The sequence below is a fragment of the Callorhinchus milii genome, unplaced genomic scaffold (genome assembly GCF_018977255.1).
Source record: "Callorhinchus milii isolate IMCB2004 unplaced genomic scaffold, IMCB_Cmil_1.0 Scaffold1, whole genome shotgun sequence".
Lineage (NCBI taxonomy): Eukaryota > Metazoa > Chordata > Chondrichthyes > Chimaeriformes > Callorhinchidae > Callorhinchus > Callorhinchus milii.
The window spans coordinates 100,083,932-100,106,279 of NW_024704742.1; the positions used below are offsets into that span (position 1 = coordinate 100,083,932).

General features: G+C 40.2%; 1 protein-coding gene across 9 annotated transcripts in view; it reads right to left on the bottom strand.

The window, feature by feature from the left end:
* Positions 1-933: 933 nt before the first annotated feature.
* Positions 934-22,348, bottom strand: part of LOC103182354 (casein kinase I) — a 165,958-nt gene continuing 144,543 nt past the window's right edge. For 3 of the 9 annotated variants that reach the window (XM_042333787.1, XM_007899348.2, XM_042333786.1), the window contains exons 11-14: positions 18,841-18,945; positions 10,320-10,426; positions 9,207-9,230; positions 934-3,250 (exon numbers count right to left, since the gene is read on the bottom strand). In XM_042333787.1, coding sequence (XP_042189721.1) covers positions 3,196-3,250; positions 9,207-9,230; positions 10,320-10,426; positions 18,841-18,945 — 291 coding nt within the window. In that variant the 3' untranslated portion in view covers positions 934-3,195. The remainder of the gene's footprint in view (positions 3,251-9,206; positions 9,231-10,319; positions 10,427-18,840; positions 18,946-22,348) is intronic. The other 6 variants (XM_007899345.2, XM_007899343.2, XM_007899349.2 and 3 more) reach the window with 3 other exon arrangements.

Sequence of the window (22,348 nt, forward strand, 5' to 3'; positions counted from 1 at the left end):
ATTGGAACCCAAGTCTACTTCTATCTTCAGATTACTAATAATTTCTGAACAGCTGTTAAATAATTTCATTTAAAAAAGTTTACTGAGAAGTCTAATAGTGTTCACAAAAGTAGCCCAATTTTACAAAGCAAAGGGGGCCCAGTGATAAATTGCACCCTAACAAATTAATACAATATAAAATCAACACACAAATGGGTAATACTACTAACATTTTATATAGCATTTTATCACGCCTTCTAGATTCAAAGCGCTTCACAGAATATATTGTAAAATGAATTGACTGAATATTTTGTGGGCAAAACGCGGTAGCCAATTCCGCACAGCAGTGTCCCACAAGCAGTCGTGGATTGAGTGACCAAATTATTATTATTGCTTTTTTATTACCCCTGGAATAGCAATCCACCAATCGAATAACAAGTGGGTTCCTACTTACTGCTAGATAGAGGCACATGGAATAAGGAAACTTGCCTAAGGTTTTGCCCTGCCCAGAAGTCAAACCCAGGTCTTCTCACTTGCGAGGTGAGTGCTCTAATACCCCACAGGACTCCATATTAAAGCGTCTGTTCAGCGTTACGCGTGTCAACGTCGGCCACTATTGGGAATTCCCATTCTGGTTACACAGGGTAGTGCTGAATAGAACTTTCACCAACAAACAATTCTCCAGTAATATGACCTGTAGCCTCTGACAACAATAGTCACATTTTGCCACGAAAAACCAAAAACAATAATAAATTGGTCATTTTCAATCTACGACTGTTTGTAGGACATTGCTGTGCGCAATTGGCTGCCGTGTTCGCCCACAAATATACAGTCACTTCACTTTACATTGTGTTCTGTGAAGCGCTTTGGGACATCCTCCCGACGTGAAAAGCGCTATATCAAATGCAAGGATTATTATTATTATTATTAAGAACAGTGCCACTCTCAATATTTAAAAAAACTACTTTATTTTTTTCCGTTACATATTGGGAAACGGGGATGTATTACATCACTCATACAGTCAGGCAGAGTTCACTTTATTAGAATTGACCGAAAAGCGATGACTGCGCAAAACTGCTGGCCTAAACGGAACATTGCTGCGTTTTCCAACCCTGACCAGTAGGCATCGCTAGAAAGGAACCTCTTCCTCGACATAAAATACAGCTCTTAGAATATTGCCGATAAGCTTGTGTAAATGCACTGGTCTTCGTCGTAGCAAACGAAAAGTGGTTGATTCGTCCTGTGAAGATTACAATCCATAATTACATCAATATACAACACACTTTTCCTTGCTATCAGTGGCAACTCCATGTTGTATATACTGTACTGTACAGGCAAAAAAAAACTACCAATGAAAGTAAATTTAATGTGGTTTGAATTTATGGAGGTACAGAAACCATACTGCACTTATTTACACACATTATGCAATGATAGGGGAAAAAAAAGATTTGGTCAAATACTGCAGACACAGAGGTGATTTCCTGCCCATTACAGTTTGAAGTTTGATGTTGAAATATTTTTCTGCCTTGTTTTCCAGTCTTTTTAACCCACACGTGAAGAGGTGCTCATACAACACATATATATATATTTTAAAATTTAATACATTGCATGAGACGTAATCCGGTTCTTGAGGTTGTCAATCAAAAAGATATCAAGAATATCCAGCGTAAGATGATCTTGAAACTAAAAACACTGTATAAAACAGATGATAAATGCTACACAATCTTGGAAATCCCAGTGATGTCTTTAAACGGAACAGATCGCTGAGCACAGGATGGAAAACGGAATGAGATGCTTTGTAGAACAGCTGGTTTGTTCAAAACGCAGGCACTTCAAGGGGTTTATGGGAAAAGTACCTGACCCATCTCCAACATGAAGCCTCTGAACAGCTGTGATTACAATACGGAAGGAATGTTCCACACAAACAACTGCACAGTTTGGATACCACAGCAATTAAATGCAAAAGGCAACATTATCTGACCCATTTATTTCACATTCTTACTTTAGCTTTCCATCAAAACATTATTTTATAAGTTAGGCATGGGACTTCCAAGTCATCTGGCAAACAGAGGATGCATTCATTAAAAAGTGTCCAGAACTCGACAGAACCCAGTTAGGCCAAAACATTTGGTCTGTTGATTAATTTCTTCCAGATACCTTTTGTATTGTTATCACCTTCAAAGCTTTTACTTCACATCCACATGCCTCACCCCATAATACATTCCAATCGTGTGACTAGACCATCCTGCACCCCCCGCCCCCCATCCCTGCACTCCACTAACTCTCAGGACATTCAGCATCAACCTGTCCAAACAATACATCAGGAAGCACGGTTTACTTTTTACAAACATGTCATAATACATTAAGCACATGCTGCCCTTTCTACTACATTGTTTCTCCGTTGGGAGGTAAAATAAAGCAGGTATTGTTTTCACACTTGAACGTCTACAGCTGTCTCGTGCTGTGTATATTGTAATCGTGCAGCAGCCTTGAACGACCACCTGCTGAATCCATCCAATTCCTTCCACAGTACCTCTGGACAGTGACTTCTTCAAAGACGGGTAAAGACAACAGTAACATTTAATACTGAAAATCAGTGCAGATGTTTTCCAATCAAGACAAATGAAGGGTTAAAGTAGAATTCAGGGTATAATGTTTTGTGTGTTTGTTTAAAAAAAAGTTTCTTCATTTGTTAGGACTTCGATTAATGTTTTCTGGGGCCTTCCACTTGACAGAAGACCTGCCTTTGCAACTACTACAGATCTGTTTACCACAACTCCAGGGTAGACTAAATTAATTTCTGACTTGCCACAGTCGATCTTGATCTCATCACCAAGCACCGTACAACATTTATGCCCTCCACATGCTGGAACCAGACTGACCCTTCCTTTTTTGCTGAAAATAGCAACTTGATTTTGGTTGAAGTAATTCTTAAAGAGTTTCTGTTTCGTAAATTATCCAACGAGAGAGAGGTCCTTCGGTCAACTTCAAAACATGAACATACAGATTTCTGATGAAGCATAAAGTTTCCAAGATGAAGACTGATGAAATAAAAACAAATTACCCACATAAGACAACTACCCAAATCACTGGGCAAAAAACAGAAGGAAAGTCCTTTGAGAAAGTCTGTTGTCACTGCAGAGATGATTGGTTTCTTGTTTATGAGACAGCAGATGAACAAGTAAGTAACTCTCCATGATCAGACTTTTTCCAGAGTCATTTGTGGCGCTGAATAGTTTTCCTTTTTCTCCGCTTGAAGAAGCAGCAGCACCTGTATTGTTTGAGGGAAGCGGTCTTAGTGATTAACAAACTCCAATTGGCTTGCACCACAATTTACATTGAACACTCCCATGCACATTACACACACACAAACAAATAAGTGTTACATGCAAAGTTATTAAATGTTTTAAATCAGACTTGCACACACAGCAAACCTAGTGATATTATTACCTAACCAAGTGATGATCAAAGCTGGGATTTAGCAGAAGGTTCATATATTAGTGTTAGCAAAAGTATATATATATATTTGCACCTCCAATACAGTATTGAGAGTCAGAAGCACAGGAGGCAGCCAGAGACAGAACAGTGAAAACAACAACAACAAATTGCAATTATATAGCGGACTTCATGTCAGGAGGATGTTCCAAGGCGATGGACAGTCAAGGGTTTGTACCTGAGTTGGGGGTTGGATTTCAGAGGGATGGAGGTGGAAAGATGACCAAAGGTGCAGTTAAAGAGGAAGGTCTTGAGACGGACCTTGAAGAAGGCGAGGGAAAGGGCAAGGTGAACGGACAACGGGATGGAGTTCCAGAGAGTGGGGCAGAAAGGCTGAAGGCCTGACTGCCGATGGTGAGGTAGGCAGAGCGGGGAACATAAAGCAGGCCAGTGTCCACCAAGCGGAGGGAGTGGGCGGGTTGGTAAGCTTTTAGAAGGTCACAGGGGTAACGTTTGGCAAGACATGGAGGGATTTAAATGTGTGGATGAGAAATTTGAACTCAATCCTCTGGAGGATGGGGAGGGGAGCCAGTGGAGCCGGGCAAGGACAGGGGTGATAGGTTCACCGAGACTGATGCAGGCGAGGTCACGAGCTGCAGATTTCTGGATCATCTGAAGTTTGAGGAGGGAAGAGTTGGAAAGTCTGACGTGCAGTGAGTTGGCGTAATCGAGCCTGGCTTGGTAAAAGCATGGATGAGGGTTCGGCAGCCCGAGGGGAGAAGTAGTGGTGGAGACGGGTAATGCTGTGGAGGTGGGGGAAAGCTGAACGGGTTAAAGCACGGATGTGGAGTTTGAGGAACAGCTGAGAGTCGAACAAGACACCAAGATTCCGTACTGGCTCGGTGAGGTGTAATGTATATCCACGTAATGATGCTGTTAGCACCTGAGAAGGTGCTGATGTACGCATAATTTACTAATAGAGGTAGAGCGAGAGAGACTGACTAATACGGAGTATCCACACAAGTTCTGGAAAGCTACCCATTAAACCAGTTAAAGCTCCACTGATGGCCAAGTGAGTAAAGACACTTACTCCTTGTGTAAGCGCTAAACCAGATAGATCAAAAAATGTCAGGTTCAAATCCAAATCACTTCATGTAAAGAGGTAGCCTGCTAAGGCTTACACCCGAGTACCCGAGTACAAGGTGTAGGAGGATGCAATTATGATCTTCTCCCACTGCAATTGGTTCCCAATCTGAGCCATGTAAGTTGCTCTTCCTGGAAGATGCTGGGCATAGACTGTGGAAGGAAAATTGGACAAGGGTATCCTGCAAGTCTTGTGCTCCTCGGGAGTCTAGAGAAGGCCACACATTTCTATTCTCTCAGCAGCAGAGGTGCAGGTTAGAGAGGACTTAAGAGAAAACTATTTACTTGCGCGAAGAGTGAGCACATAAATAAACAGAATCTAATGGCGAGACTTGCTCTCTAGCCTTCATAACACCTTGAAATACTTCATTGTCTCAGCAACTTTAACAAAGGTCTAAGTTCTTATGCAGCTTACATTATGGGAATATTCACACATGTGTAGTTAGACTAAATAAAAAGTGACAAGTGCTTTGAAATAATTTGGAAAAGACACCAAAGTTCCCAGAAGCTATTTCAGGTCTTGGAAATTTATAGACTTGAAGTGAGTCTTTAAAACAAAAGTATTTTTGTTATAATAATTATAATCCTTCCATTTGATTTAGCCCCTTATCACATCTTCGAGATGCCTCACACTGCTTCACAGAATATACTGTAAAATTAATTGACTATTTTGTGGGCGAAAAGCGGTAGCCACTTGCGCCTAGCAGCGTCCCACAAACATTGAGTGACCAAATCTTTTTTTTGAGGGATTATGACCCCCGACTAATCGACTAACAACTGGGTTTCTACTTACTACCTACAGAGGTGTGTGGAGTAAGGAAACTTGCCTAACGGTTCGCCCTGCTCGGAAATCGAACCCAGGTTCTCTCGCTTGCGAGGGGAGTGCTCTAACTAACAACAACAACACAAGATCCCAAGGCGCTGGACAGTTGGGTCAGGACCCGAGCAGGGGGGAAATGGTCAGGGTGAGGGGAGGGAAGGGAGGGAGCGAGGAGGGGGGAAATGGTCAGGGTGAGGGGAGGGAGCGAGGAGGGGGTAGAGAGTCGAGAGGGGAGCTGAAGGCACGGTCAAAGAGAAAGGTCTTGAGACCGGCCTTGAAGGAGGAAAGGGAGGAGGCGGCGAAGGCACTGGGGGATAGAGTTCCAAAGCCTAGGGACTGAGAGGCTGAAGGCCCGGCAACCGATGGTAGGGCGGTTGGGGCGGGGGATGTGGAGCAGACTGGAGCCAGAGGAACGGAGGGTACGAGCAGGTAGGTAGGGGGATAGTAGGTCGGAGAGGTAGGAGGGAGCAAGGCCGTGAATGGCCTTGTAGGCGAGGATGAGGATCTTGAATTCGATCCTCTGGGGGATGGGGAGCCAGTGGAGGCGAGCGAGGGTGGGAGTGATGTGGTCACGAAGCCTGGTGCGGGACAGTACATGAGCTGCAGAGTTCTGAGGGGTGAGGTAGTGCCGTAGTCTGGCGATGTTTCGGAGGTGATGGAAGGCGGTGCCAGTTGTGGCGCGGATATGAGGAAGAAAGAACAGCTCATGGTCGAACAGAACACCGAGGTTCCTGACGGCTTTGAGAGGAACTAATACCTTACAGGACTTGTTATTGTGTTCTCGGCATTCAGTGGACTTGAATGCAAATAATGCTGTCATACTTCAAACGTTTCCCACAAAATGGACGTTCACTGGAATTTAGAGTATATCCTATGAAGCACTTTGGGACGCCTTCCTGACATGAAAGGTGATGTACCAAATGTAACAATTATTAGTATTGTTACTTTTTTTTAATCAAAAGGTTGGCGATATTAAAATGTTAATGTGAGGTCAGTTCGGTTAGTGAAATATCAATTATAACGTGTGTTCATTTACAAGATCAGTTTCACCCACTGATAAATAATTCATCGAGTTTCAGCCAAATTTATTTAGGGCAATACATGCTTTTATACATGGATTAAGAAATGCTCTGTAACCAATATTTTCATTTTCTATGGTAGCCTACAAGCCACTCACAAATTTACTTTGTAGAATAATTCATGGTGAAGCTAATTGATAGATCTAAACAATTTTAGACTATTCATTCATGCATGCACCATGGTACATCTGTATTTAAAGCCATACAGATGTTTATGGCATATCTGTACTGTTTGTGTGCAAGTTCTGCATTTCTCTTCTCTGCGATTTTAAAATTAGCTATCAAAACATAATGAAGCTAACCAAGTGAAGAGCAAGTTGGTGTGTGGTGCATGTGTGAGGGGGCCAGCAAGAGATCATGAGGGAGAACAAAATAGCAAGCATGAGAGTACGATGAACATGAGAGAACAAGAAATGGAGAGAGAATGTGAAAGCAAGAATGACAAAAGGAGATCCAGTGAGGGTAAAAGGGAGAGAGCTTAAGGGAGAGACAGTGAGTAAGCCTGAGAGAGTGAACTAGAGCATGAGCAAGTGAGCAAACAAAAAGTGATCCAGCGAACGAGAACGTTAGAGAGAGAACGTTGAACGAGTAAGCAAGAAAAAAAGGAATGCATATGAGGGAAAAAATGAATGAGTAAGCGCGAGAGAAAGGGAGAGAGGGAGAGAGAGAGAGAAAGCATAAGAGGGTGAGCCAGCAAGTTAAGGGTGTTGAGAGACAGCGAGACAGAAATGTGAAAGTGGCATAATCACATATACCAGATTTAGGAAATGGTGTATAACAGAACATGATGATCCATATGCTCAAACTTGATCTATTTTAAACAAGCATTTCCAAGTTACTGAAGTGAAAACTACTTATAAAGACATCAGCAGAATAAGAATCTTAGGTACTGCTTCCAGCAGTGAGATGGAAGGCTACAGGGGATATTCTCTGAAATAGCAAGAAATGTCACCTCAATCTTGTGCTGCTTATGATAATGAAAGTGCTCACTAAAGTCATGAGTAAAGTTAATAAAAAAAACTTCTGTGTTTGGGAAGCAAGTTAAAATCCATTGGTTTCAAGCTATGCTGTTGGGCTTCAAGCAATTAAAATGAGTATTTTGCAGAGAATTAGTGATTTGGAACAACCCTGCAAAGCTTGCTAATGCGGCATATATCCACTTTAATGTGACCATTTACTAAATTGATGTATCAGGCAATTTCATGATGAATCACGCATCACATTAGAACAAGTTCATAAAGCAATTAATGCCTTATATTGCTGGAATTTAATTTCTAAATTCCTAGTACTGTCCTGCTTTTAATCCATGGAAGATTAATAGCTCGATAATTGGAACACAAACTACATATTAAGAGTACAGCTACAAATTTGCACTGTCTGTAAGTTACTGCTCAGCGAACAACCTACAATGTAACTGCTCAATTTACATGATGTTAAGAACCAACCATTGAGTTGCCTCAACATTAGACTAAAGGGGCTGCTCTTATGTTTATAAAAGCTCACTTAAAATATTTGAAATAGTCAAAATAATAACCATTTACGACCAACATGCAGCATCACAGGTCTTGTATACCACACGCTTGACCTGCATTGGGACATTGAAGAGGGATGAGCATGACCAGAGTGCCCTTCGCCTCTTCTCAGCGCGGGCCTTCAGGACAGCGTTCGGGGCTGAAGTTGGTGTCTGCCATGATCCCGAGGTACTGATAAGAGTGAACGATTGGGACTGATGCCCCTTGTATCATCCAATCAATTCCCTCAATATCTTCCCTTGGGCCGTGCAGAACCATGATTCTGCACTTGGGGGCTCCTACCATCATGTCCCACCAGATGGCCCAGTATTCAAGATGGTGGGTGCAGCACAGAAGGTCCTCAGGTGAATCCACCAGCAGCACAAGTAAGAATATTAAGGGATACGAAGGAACGGTGGAAAAATAGAATTAAGAAGATCCCATAGACTTAATGGGAGGCTAGGTGGCCTCCAAAGCCTATTCCAGCCCTAAAATAAGCACATCAATAAGCTTGGAACAAGTCATTTGTTCTAGGAATGAAATTCAGTAAGAAGCAAATACGATATTCCACACCAGCTATACCTAAAATATCTTTAACATAAGTAGGAAATAAGCTGTAACAATGCTCAATAACTGACAATACTGTAAGGTGCAAAGGGAAGCAAAAAAAAGTGCCACAGTGGTCATGCTATGAAGACAGAAGTGTATGAGTATTGTCAGGGCACAACAGAAACATAAAAAAGTTGAGGGATCCCAACTATTCAGAATCTCTGAAGATGTTCTCATCTGGCACTTCAACCAATCAGCTACTAAAAATAATTACCATTTTTGAGTGCCAAAACAAGTTGGGAACCCTAAATTAGTGCAGAGCAAATGAAAAGCAAAATTGCATGAAAACTGAACCATACTTTAGTCTGGAGAACATATCAAGTAAAGCCTCAATAAGAGCGAAAGGCAGAAGAGTTTAAAAGCAAGCAGAATAGGTCAACAACAAGGTGCCACAGGTCGTTATGCTCCCAATTCATACAATCCAACAATGTGTCCATGGAACTGTAAATAATCTCATCATAGTTTTTTTTGTTGTTGTCCGAGAGACATCAATTTTATTTGTGTACAATATTCATCCAATTGTCACACAACACTTTCAGCCCTTCAATTTAACTCTGGGAGCAGAGCAACCAGGGCAGCCCTCATAGGCTGAACCTATTCCTGCCAGCCTTGCAGACTGAAACCACTCACCACATGTTCAAAACTTTCTGGCAGCTATACAAAATGAAAGAGGGGCAGGGGGAGGAGAAAAACACACAGAAACAAAAAAAGATCAGAACCACAGCCCACAGTAAGAAATCTCTCAAAAAGCTCTCCTGGGCAAGAAGCAATTCTACACAAGCAACAAGCAGCAGCGACTGAAGTAATTCATTTTCAAGGAAAAAAAACAGTTAACTAGGAATAATTTGCAGAGCTTATTTTAAACGGCGTTGGGAAGGGAGGCAGAAAAAACACCTTCACAAATACTTTCATCTTCACACAATACAATTCGTTGTCAAATAAATTTTTCTGTTGTATTACTTATTCTGAGTTGCAATATTCAGTTTCAAAATCGCTGAATTCAAAACAATGGGACAATGATATTTAATCCTTTTCTTTCTTTACCCTGCTATCGACACTCCCACCCCCTCTCGGCCCCCTGCTTTCGCCATTTGACTGCATTCTCGTGAAGTAGGAAATATTTAAAACAAGCAAAGATAAATACAAATATAAGCAAAGATTGGAAAACACCTTAAATGTAATTTTGTTGTCTTTTTTAAAAATAATTTAAACGGCTCTTTTCCACAGCCTCTACTAAATAAGGAACAGTAGAAAAAAACTGAACAATAATAATCCTTACATTTGATATAGCGCCTTGGAGACGTCTCAAAGCGCTTCACAAAATATTCTGTAAAGTGAACTGACTGTATATTTTGTGGGAGAAACGCGACAGCCAATTGCACACAGCACTGTCCCACAAACAGTCGTGGATTAAAGTGACCAATTTGTTTTAAAAGTAATTATTACTTCTGGAAAAGCAATCTGCCAATCGACTAACAACCGGGTTCCTACTTACTGCTAGGTAAACAGAGGCGGGTGCAGTAAGGAAACTTGCCCAGCATTTTGCACTGCCGGGAATCGAACCCAGGTCTCTCACTTGAGGCGAGTGCTCTAACCCCTGAGCTACAGGACTCCACTAACAATATAAATAACAATATAAAAGATATTAGGAAGGCTTTGGGGAAGAATAAGATATTTTTGTGACATGTCCAATAAGGATTTTGAACCGAAAACAATTTCACGGTGAGTAAAGCATGTACGTACTTTGTTTCATCCATAACTTCCACTTCAGCTGGGGCTGTGATGGGTGCATTGGAGTGTCCTGCTGTTGGGTCGTCTGTATTCAGTTCTCCATTCGTGGAACTAACCACCTGTGAGACAAGTGTGAATTATCAAAATATAGAAAAAAAACACATTTTCTAAAACAGATTCTTTCCTAGCCACACACATGAAACAAAGACAAAAAAAAGAAAATTTAAATTTTGAGTTGTAATTCATATTTCAATATCCATTTATGCTTAAACATTGAATGCATGCACACCTTCAATTTTATTGCCAAATTTATGCTGATTCACCCTCCCCTCACAAACCAAGTTCATCTCAATCACCAGATTCCTGCTTTACCTATTGAATTCTTAACATAGATTCATGCTGTTGAAGGTAGAAAGAAGGAAGCACCAGATTAACAATAAAATGTAACACAGCCATTTAAAATGTTGAACTTTTCATGTTGAGTTTTGAACTTAGCAGTTATCAGGGGTTGGAATGTATGCTGTTGCTTAGAGATTCCACAAGCCAACAACAAAAAAAGCTAATTTTGTTTAGCAGATGGCATTGTTTCTGTATATATTAGATATGTCAAGGTTTGCTTAGATCCAAGAATTTTTGGAGGAAAAAACAAGTGCGTCATTGAGATTTAGCTGGCACGAGTGATGCCCAGAAACAAAGGTTTAACATCTGTTCTTATTTGAACTTTCAGTTACACTAGAAAGAAAAGTACTTTGGTTAAAGTTGCTGATTCCCCTCTATGTGTAAAAAACCTTCCTGATGTCTGCCATAAAAAAATTACTTCATTGTGCCCTCTGTCTTGTGCATCGGAAAACATTTTTCTGGCTTTATCTCATTCATTATATATGTAATATATATAATGTATATAAATAATATAATAAAAGTTTCCTCTGGAGGAAACATTTCATGGCTGAAGAGCCTAAACTTATCTAATCATTCCTCAAAGTCCATCCCTCTAACATTGGGGATCAGCCTTGTTGATCTCCTTTGTACTGCTGCTGGGATCTGGACAGCCCCCTTATATTGTGTCGACCAGGACAATTTGCCTCACCAAACTCTGGCTTGAGCAGTACTGTTGGTGATCTGAACTTCACTGATTTGGTAATGTAGCTCAGCATCCTACTTTACTTGTTTATTGATGCCTTACACTGTTTGGATGTGCTAGTAATGAGCGTAAACACCACTGCCATTTGACCTCAGAATCATTAACTGACCGCACACAAGTGTGTGCTCACTTATTTTACTGCAGCCTAAATTCTAAATGAGATTGGCTTTTATTTTATTTTGCAGGGTTGGACTGGGAGGGGGGGGGGTAGAAAGGAAAATATATTCTTCCAGCCTTTGCTAATCTTATTTTTAAATTATTAATAATTTGCAGTCAAGTAGATTCAGGAAGGGAAAGGAAGAAAATAGCATCTCTAGAGAACCAGACAGTCACTGCCACGTGAATAAGAATCAGACCAAGTCGGTAGTTTAATTTTATCAGTTACAAAGTCAGAGCCCTCAAAGTAAGCATTTTGATAGAGCAACATATCAAACCCACTTTACATTTATAAGATAACTAATTTTTTTCCTAATGAAACAATATAATGTATAAATGAGTAAATTTGTACTCCTGTGGGTGGGTAGGTGATGGGAATGAGAGAGAATGTATGGACTTGCACCACCGTGGGAGAGGGATTTAATTTGAACAGAAGCAGTGATTCCACCAGTCATCGGAATTCAAGACTTGCACCAAGAAAGGACAGCAATTTATTTCTAAAAATTCTACTGCCAGAAATTCTGTGGTGCTTGTGCATCAGCAGACTTATTAGATTGTGAATTAAAGATCAGAGAACTGGAAGAACCAGTAGTTGAAAATAGCCGAGGTGCAGATAGTCTCAAACATTTTTTTTGTAGTGTTTGGCAACTATTTTTTCCCCTTCCCTCCCTGAATCTACTTAACACTGGCCTGCTCCACATCCCCCACCCTACCTGGCTTCAGCCCATAGGACATCCTCTTGATGCGAAAGGCACTATACATATGTGATTTGTTGTTGTTGCTTTTAATGTCCTCCAAACCCCTCAATGGTAATTTTCATTGTAATCGTTTAATAAAAACTGTACAACAGTGCTACGGCTGACAGTCTGTTGGCAGCAGAAGGCAAGATTTTCCTTTCTGGCAGTTTGATGCTGACAGTCAGGATGCATCATAGCATGCTCGGCGAAAGATTAGGTTTGTGATCTAATCACAGCAAAGATTACCAGAATTTAATTGGTTGCATGGATTATAGAGAAATAATGCTCCCATCTTTATGTAACCATTGTTGGCATGTCACATCCATTGGCAGGGAGAAAGCACAGCCACAATTATCAAGCATAACTCTATTACATAGACAGTGGAAAAATGTGTGGAAGTGAATACTATACAATAATCTCATCGTTTGCGGGATAAAAAAAATCAACACATTCAGAATCGCTTGATGGGATTCTGCCTTTGTAATCAGACCCAGACATCTGGTAAACCCTCTATATAAAAGAGTTAACAACTGAAGCATATTCAATAGGGAGAAACATTTGATCTCACAAACCTATTCCTTTATAAATTTATTTCAACCCCATCTACTCATTTAGTCACCGTATCCCTCAATTCGCTCCCTCTCAGGAAATGCGTCCAGTTGTTGAACCTATTTATTAATGGCCTGTATTGGGGTCGTGTTAATCAAAGTCACCTCAGTTGCTCAATTCTGTCTCCTTTCATGGCAACAATATCCTTCCTTTGATTCAGCGCAATGCTGGAAAGACATTAAATACCAACCTTTTGTATGATGCAGTAGATTAACAAATGGCAACCATACATTTAGGTGGACTGGGCACAATCTGATATGAATAGCAAGCTGTGCAGTTTCAGCTGGTGAGACTCCAGCAATACCTCAACACACACTGTGGGGTCCTGTGCCTAATATTTTGCGGAATTAGGCAATCAGGTTGTGGCCCTCCAGGGAGAGAATGCGCATTCCATTCCAGCAATCTATCTCTGGGATCTCCATGCACAGGTGGGATGCATGGAAATCTAGCCACTGTGGACCATGAATATACAGCACTCCAGAGTGACAGGACACAGAATCCGATCCCTTCCTCTACTAGTCTGTCTCCCAATCAATTCCACTGTGAACAGTGGCGACCAGGAGTAAAGCAACTCTTGCTGGACAGCTGCCTGAACGCAGAACTAGAGAAGGCCTCAGAGCAGCAGGTTATTCACTCTTTTTTCTCCTGCCCCCTCCCTCCAGACTATGACTTTCCTCTCCTCCAAAATAATACACAAATGAAAGTAATTCAATTGAAGGCTTATTTTTTTCAAAAAAATAGACACAACAATCAACATGACTGACTGAGGTGGGAGCAGCTCGTTCTCTGGGGAAAGATTGACAGAAAATAGCAGAGATGCAGAAACCACACAGATACAATAGCAAAGTCACAATTAACAGCTTTCATTTTCTGGCTGTGGAACTTCCACTGTTTGCTTTACAGAGATTTGGAGCATTGCAAAAAGAATCCTTCAACAAACTCGATGAATAAATACATGAGGGAGAAGATAATAAAGCGGGTATGGGATAGGGGATTAGGAGAGGTGGAGACTGGGACACACTAGTTGATTCAAATGGCCAACTTCCATATTACACAGCACATGCAATTCTACTCACGTAATGCAATAAAATGGGAAATGCTTAATTTCAGATTGGTTATGTTAACAGTGAAGATCATCACACAACATATTTTTTGTGTTGTATGCAGCTAATTCTCTGTATCCTCTGCCACCCCGTACCCTCACTCGCACAAAACTCCGCACAACCATAACTCCAACCCTTGCCAAGCTCCCCTGGCTCCGTATCCCAATGGATCAACTTCAAATTCCTCATCCTCACTTACAAATCCTTTATCGGCCTACCCAAGCAGCTCCCTCTCTCTGATCTTCTCGTACCCCATGACTCTGCTCACACCCTCCACTTGATTAACTCGAGCTTGCTGTGCTTTCTCCCCTCGCCACCATCAGTGGCTGAGCCTTCAGTCACTAGTCTCCTAACCTCTAGAACTCCCTCCCTCTACAAACCCACCTGTCTTTAAATCCCATCTTAAAATCTACCTCTTCTAAATGCAAGGCATTTTTAAAGAATGCTCTAGGATAAAGCTTTTGTTCTAGAGTTCATTATACCAAATGATAATCAAATGATACAGACTTACTCCATCACCTAGTCTGAGCTCAAAATTGGTGCCACAGCCCCACTCTTCCTCTCACCACCGTCCACCACAAAATTTTACATAGAAGCCCCCCAATGCTCATTGTGCCAGCCTCCCAGTGTGCACAGCAAGCATTTTACAAGCAAACGATAGCAGAGGGCTTATTCTCTACTTTTGTTTAATATAGCATTGGTTTAGATAGAGGAGGCAGCGTGTCTAGCAGGGATTTAATGTGCTGCCATGGCAAGCATTCAATTGTACTGATGCTAAGCAGAGGGATAAGTATGGGAGCTGCCCAGAAACAGTGTCTTCATTACTAAATGGTGGAGAACACATAATGTAGCACAATGGGTCTTTAGTAGGCGGCAAATGAATTACTAATGGAAGTATGTATATAACTATGAGATTGCCAGTATCTTTCTGAAGGAGAAAAAAGGGGATAATTTCCCAGTGAAGAAAATAGGAAAAAAGCAAACAAGGTGACAGAACAGTTTTACATCACCAGCGAGGTTGAAAGAAGCCCTTTTTAAAAAATAAACAGCATTTTGAAACCTGACTCTTAAGGAAAGTAAAGCAACACATAAGTAAACAGAAATACAGAACATATTTCCCACCTGTACTCAAGTTAAATATTAATATATTTGACGCTATGAATTCTGAAGAGCAACTGTTAAGATTAAACATATAGTGAGGTTGGGAAACTGAGAGATGTTTCTTCAATCTAACAATGCTGTACACTGCTCTATGTTGATCTTAGTTATGTAAATTTACTTTTGTAGCGATCTACTTCAATTGGAAGGCAAGTTCCACTAATCCAGAAAAATGCTGGTGGAATAATATAAGGTAAAGCTATTTGTATATGCAATGAACTGTCTTCAAATTTGTCCTGGCAGAATCAACTCCAATCAAGCTGACTTTTACAGTTAGAAGTCAGACATAAAAGGCCGTGCACTGAATTATTTTTAGTGGGCATTCCATCCATATCCTCATATATCTGACAAACACACAAGTTAACAAGAGCATGTGAGGTGAAAGACAACCTCAGGACATTTGACAACTGCAGCAGTAATTACAGTGCAGCTGTTATAGCAGGGTTCCCCTGTAATTGGGCTGCTCTTCATATCAAGATGAGTTCAACAAGGACTAACAAATTCCTTGAATTTTCTTCCTTTAATAATTATTGTTCTTCAGTCAATAAAGAACAACAAATGACTTTCTTGATGGCTCTTTGGTAAAGCCACCACCTAGAGTGAAACTGAGATAAAGAAGAGTACAAAAAAGTCGTTTGGAAGGAATAACAGAGCATCATCAGGAACCATGGAACTATAACTCAGTATAAACTGGCTTCAGGGGAGAAGGGAAAGGAATCGGGGGTGGGGGGGAGGTTAAGAGAGGTAGGGAAATCCAAAGACAGGAATTGGAGCTTTTAAGACACCAGAGCAGGTGCTGGCACGTACTGACTTTGGTCGGCTAGAATTCTTGTTCTTTTGAGTCATGATGTAAGGTTTTGTGTTGTTAATTCCCTGTCACTCTCTGGTTTTCAACATTTCTGGTTAAGTGATGACTTAAAACAATACATTAGGGTCTTCAAATCAATACGAAAGCCTTTTATTCCACTCCAAAGTGGCATAAAATCTTTCGCGGTGGCCTCCGGTCTATATGAAGTCATTTTCTGTCAAGGGTAAATCAGAGTGGTGTTGCAAAGAAGAACAAACTGCACTTTCAATCTAGTCCAAATTGGTCCTTAGATTTTGAAGATAGTCAGATACACAGAGCAAGGGAAAAAATCTTGTTACAAAATGATGATGTGATTAGAAGCAGGAATGCAATTTGAAATGGATTAACCTGCGTCATCAATAGAAGGCACAAGACTATTGTGCCCTACAGGTCACCAGCATCTGAACATGTGAATATTGAAGTTTAAACTGAGTGTTTTAGGAAAGGAGAACTGAGATGTGTTCCACAGCTCATTTTCTTAACCTACTAAAACCCAAATTTCATTCCTCAAACAATTTCACTAGACATTTTTCATGCCTTACCAATCAATCTTTAACCTGGCCTCGGTATAATGTCATTACAATCCCCTAGTAAAAACCCTCTCAGGTTAAATATTCATGGAATTGTGATACAGAAAACATTTTTTTTCATATCAAATGCATCTTCGGGAGGAGGGTCAGGCAAGGAAACTGCAGTTCAGTTCCGTCAACACCTAGATCTCCATATCACTGCTATTTCTGCATGCCATATTCAATAGGCACATGCACCACATTTGAAGGACATGCATTCACTCACCACTCATTCCAGTAGCATTCATGCTGAGCAACTGACATCAGCTCAGGACACATCCAGCAATTTATCATGCAATTTATAAAGGATTTGTTTTGTTTTTCTTAATACCACAGTTAACCTGAAGATGCAGATCAGCCTGTTTTATATTGTAAAGGATAGGCAGATTTAGGATAGGCAGACTTTCTTACATGAATAACTTCATGTTTATGCAATTCAACTTTATGGTACTTGAAAACAAATGGTTGAATACTCGTTCCTCTGGATCGCAGGACTTGAACATATAGCTTTTTCCCTCACCCATTCTACTCACGAATTCACATTTGTAAACACCACAAGGTGAGAATTGTAGCTCAAACTAGGAATATTTCAAATTGTTCGGTCTAATCTTTCACAAGTTACAAAGAGCAGTGAGGATTTTCTTTTACCCCTTTAGATCTTTTCTACGCAAAAGATAAAATATTCTTTCAATATCATAGTGCTTGAACTGCACTGGTTTAATTCATTCATATCAATTAAGTTAAAACATTTCTTCCCCTACAATCTTCCTGAGACGTGCAAAATGACAAGGTAGAGAGACCTGTTGCCAGGCTTTAGCTGATTTACAATTTATCAGCAGGGTCTCGGGCTTGCACCCCAACCATACATGTTTAATTCCTCCTCTTCTCCACCTGGGAAAAACTTACCCATATGGCAAGCAACTAATCTCATCTATGTGTATATTCAACAACATAGATGGGATCAGTCGCTTGCCATATGGGCAACTTCCAGGCTCACACCAGCGCCTTTGCACACCATGGAGCTACAATATGTTGTGCCTGCATGCTTCCTCCATATCTGATTTGGACAACTAGAATCCTGGTCACTGTGCATAAAGGAACGTCGACTGCCCGCTGGATGGTTTGACATAAGCCTGGTCTAACAAGGATAACTAAACAATGGGACCTTCTGACAAGCCAACATTCACGATTGCTCTCTTTTTAAATATTCCTATATTGGAGTTTGCTCACCGTTTCCCTGCTCCAATGAAGATACTCATTCATCCTAGGTAAGCTCCATGTTCAATCAGCGGCTCTCTAACACTTTACCCAGTGATCATCCCTCATAAGTAATCCTTAACAGCCAATGGCTTGAAGGCTAAGCACAAACAGGGAAATCATAGCCATTTCCACTCCTATCCACACCTGCGGTCGACAAACGTTGACTTCGAGAAGGACACTGATCAGGGACATAAGCGACCTTTCCCCCTTCCATGATCCAAAGCGACTCTAATGCTACTTTTATTGAGAACATCCAACTCATCTCATACAGGGATTACAACCTGGGACTTTATTGGTATGTGTGGCTCAATGGGATATGCCTTTCCCAAATGAACAATTGGCAGAACCAAAACCTCAATGCTCTACCGCAGCCTGAAACATGTCTGCACACCCAGTTCCCAATCTGAAAAGAGAAAATCAAATCACATGTAACCCAATCCTGGGCTGATCCAAAGGGTGAAAGAGCAGCTCTGTCCTTTTTCATACAGGATCAGTAAAGCATATAATGCATGGTTTAAAATGGCTGCAAGCATCCCAGAATCTTCACTCATCTGTTAACATTTTCAGGTCTTTGTGGACCTTGAAACTTGACAAGTAAACAGAGACAGAGGGTTTAAACTAAAGTCTGTGGTCCAGCTTGACAAGAGGTTTGCTCTCGAGAAGGTCAGGATTAGAAGCTTGCGAAAAGTCTTTTTTTCCCCATTTGGAAGGAAAACAAACAAAAATAGGATTTTGATATGTTAGCTCAATACATACAGACACAGAGAGGATTTCTTATGTGTGGTGGGTGGAGGGAGGAAAGAGGGAGCAGAAAAAAGGGAGAGAACAAAGGTGATCCATGTTGCAACAATGTGAAGGCCACAGAAGCAGGACTCCTGGTTTAATCACACAAGCATGCGGTGGGGAGGGAGGGACAGGCGGAGGTGGAGATCATGCAAAGTAGCAGAAAATACCTGTACCGAGCCACCATGTCTGTCAGCTGCCAGGTGAGCTCGCAAGTGTTGGGGATTGGCCTGCTGATTGCACTGAGCGTCCCACGCTCCCCTGTGGTCTGACGACTTGTCATTTTTTTTTATTTTTATACAACATGCAAGGGGAAGGAAGGAAAGGAGGCAGAAAGGACGGAAGGAAAGGAAAGAAGGAAAGACGGAAGGTAGGAAAAAAAGAAAAAAAATGCCAACAAATCATTAAAAACTTCATGCTGTGGCACGATTAAAACCAAACTTATTTTAAAATAAACACCAGAAAATAATAAAACACAAGAACAGAATACAGATAAACTAAGACGGTTATTGTACAACTAGCCGAATATTAACATTCATGCATCAAATGAAACAATAAGAACTATAAAGTCCTGAAACTTTATTGTAATAACGGTACTTAATCGCCGGGACTGAAGAATGACCAAATCTGATTTTAGTACCTTCACAATTAATCCTTATAATTAAATTCATCCTCACAAAGAAACCCATCTGACTAGTTAAACAGATTTCTCTGCATTAAGAGCAATATCACTTAATTCAACAAAAAGTTGTGGATATGTAAATGCTGGCTAAAGGAACACTTAAATCACCTACTAAAAATAATAATCCACCTTGATCCGGATTATGAATTTTGTTTTTACAGGAAGGTTTACTTTTTAAGATCTGTCTAAAGCAGTTTCTGACTGTATGTATTCAAGGGGCTAGATAGCAACTTAGATAGGCTATAGCAACTTAGGAAGCTAAATTTAAAAACAGAATTTGCATCAAACCCGCACTATTTTAGCATTCATATTTTTCTAGTTCTTTTAAAATAATTTGGTGAATTTATGTCCATGATGAAGAATTTCAGTACTGAGCAATGCAATATTCATACTCTATTTGCATAGTTTCAAAAGAAATATGGGGTGCTAAATGTAGATTAAAGTTTCCTCTACATTTCTCTCAGAAACTCAATCCAACCTCACCACAGCATACTAATGGCACACTTTCATCATCCACAGCAGCCAACCATGTTGCCTCTCCCAGCAGAACATAAATTTTAGTGATAACAAGAATTAATTCTAAGCAGGTTGTGCTATGGACTTGCACGCATTGAGACCTGCATTGGATTATCCAAAGTTATGTCACTTAACCTTTGGAGACGGAGTGAAGAGACTTTTAGGCCCGGTGTCGTGCTCCAATACTGTCAAGCGCTCTCGGACACTACCCTGCATGAGGGGTGCATATAAATGCAAGTTGTTATTCGGGCTAGATTCCGAACACCAGTCTGAGGTGAAAGGAAAGGATACTAACTTTCTGCGTCATCCAATTCTCTACATTTTCTAATTCCCTTTCATTAACCCATGGAGATTCTGATGTTCATATTGGGTCCAAGATTTACCACTATGCCGACACCGAATGGGATGTCTGCAACATTCAAATCCATATAACAGGTCAAAGTTATCCCGAGTACATTCCAGTCAAAGCTCTATGTGGGTTTGTGGCAGGGAAGGATTTAACTTAGGTTTCCAGGATACAGTTCACAACAGTTTTTTCCTTCACTAATATTAAGCAGTGTCACTTTATTATATTTCAGTGCTACACATTAAGCAATTTAATTATCCTTATGATGTTAACTACAAAGCAAATGCAGTGTCAGAAGAGAATGCACTTTTGTCAAATTAGTTTGCATCCAGAAAAGTTCCATGATGGCTTTTGACAATAAAGGATCCTTCAACACACATCACTGAAGGTATGGAGGTAATTTCACACAGGCAGTCTTTTGTTTTTGCCAATCATTTTCAAGGCTGCAATTTTCCCTATCAAAAATGACTTGAGCATCTATCATTTCAAAGTAACACTTTAACAGATGTTAACGGCTGGTAAACAATGTATTTAAACAAACGGTCATGCATGTACTACTTGCCTCTCAAAAAAACTCTTCCAAACCCAGGGTAAGAAAATCGACAGCACTTCTGTGTAACCAACAATTGATACACTTACTCTACATCAAAAAATTTGTGACAGAAATTGAATACCACAGCTAAAGCTACTGAAATGTAACACCATTTATAGAAATCTAATCAGTGATGGTCAGTCACAGCAGCTTTTAAGAACTGTAGACTTTTCTGGGTTTTGAAAAATGAGTTGAAACGGTTGCTGAGATATTCTAAAAGGTTTGCAATATGACTATCATACTCTTTGAAAAATATTTCAGCACATCTTCAGATGAATATGAATTCCAAAAAACACGTGGATTGCCAATTCACTTTGCGGATCTTTTCTAGGAAGCTTAACACATAGGAAAATTAGCACTCACACTCACACAGCAATCAGCCCAGTTACTGCGCTCATAGTCTTTGCACATGTTTAAAATGAGCTATGGTGTGCCTGAATGACTCAACTTTTAGTGCACCTCCTGCCGTTTGTGGCTGTTGTTGAACAGACAGAAGCTGCGCACCATGCCAAAATGGCTCAGCTCCTCTGCATATCAATCTGCTCATAAATAAAAAAGCCAGATCTTGTTGATATTTCTTATTCAATTCTCTACCAGGAGCTGTTGCAACTTTTGCACAAAACAGTGTTCCATGACCTGTTAACATGTCGTCGTGCACACAGGTCAGAACAATGACATTGTATTTTAGTGAGCAAGCAAAATTGATAATATCAAAAAAAATCATCACTTCTCATCTGATATCAACACATGTTTTAGACGAAAACGTGAAATAAAAAAACCCAATCAGATTTAATTATTTGGTCTGTCAAGTGGTTAGCCTGTCAGCATTAGTACTTGCTAACACAACGGATGAATGTTAGGGGAGACATTTCTGAGCAGTAAGTGTGACATAGCTTGGCAAATCGACTAAGCACTCTAAGCTGCATTTATTCTCTAGTCACATAACCAGACCAGGTAACTGTCACTCTTAATTAGTGATACTTAGCATGTCTGTTAATATCAAAATAAATGAAAAATGGACAACATTGTCAGTAATGCTGTGTTAAAAATAAGAAAATTAGCCACATTAGCTTTGTTAGTTAAGTTAGTACTCGTGTAACACAATATAAAAACAGTATCATGTCAAGTTGCTCTGCACAACAACAGATTTGATGGAACTATTGTAACTTCCTTATGATCAACATCATATCTGATACAACAATAAGAACTTTCTTATTTTATGATATTCTCATGAGAATATCATAAAACTCTTGATGATTAGGCATCTTAAGAATATGCATTTGATCTATCAGATGAATGTAGGACACTCAATCATTCGCCACAAAAATATACAGTCAATTCGCTTTACAGTATATCCTGTGAAGTGACTTGAGACGTTTCAACGACATTATAAGGTGCTATATCAAATGCGAGTGTTATTATTATTATTTGTTTCACATATTTAAGGATATTCACATTTGCCTAGTGTTGATGCTAGGTCATGGGATTCATGTCAAAAAGCATACATTATAATTGCACAAGGACAAAAGGAATAACAGCATC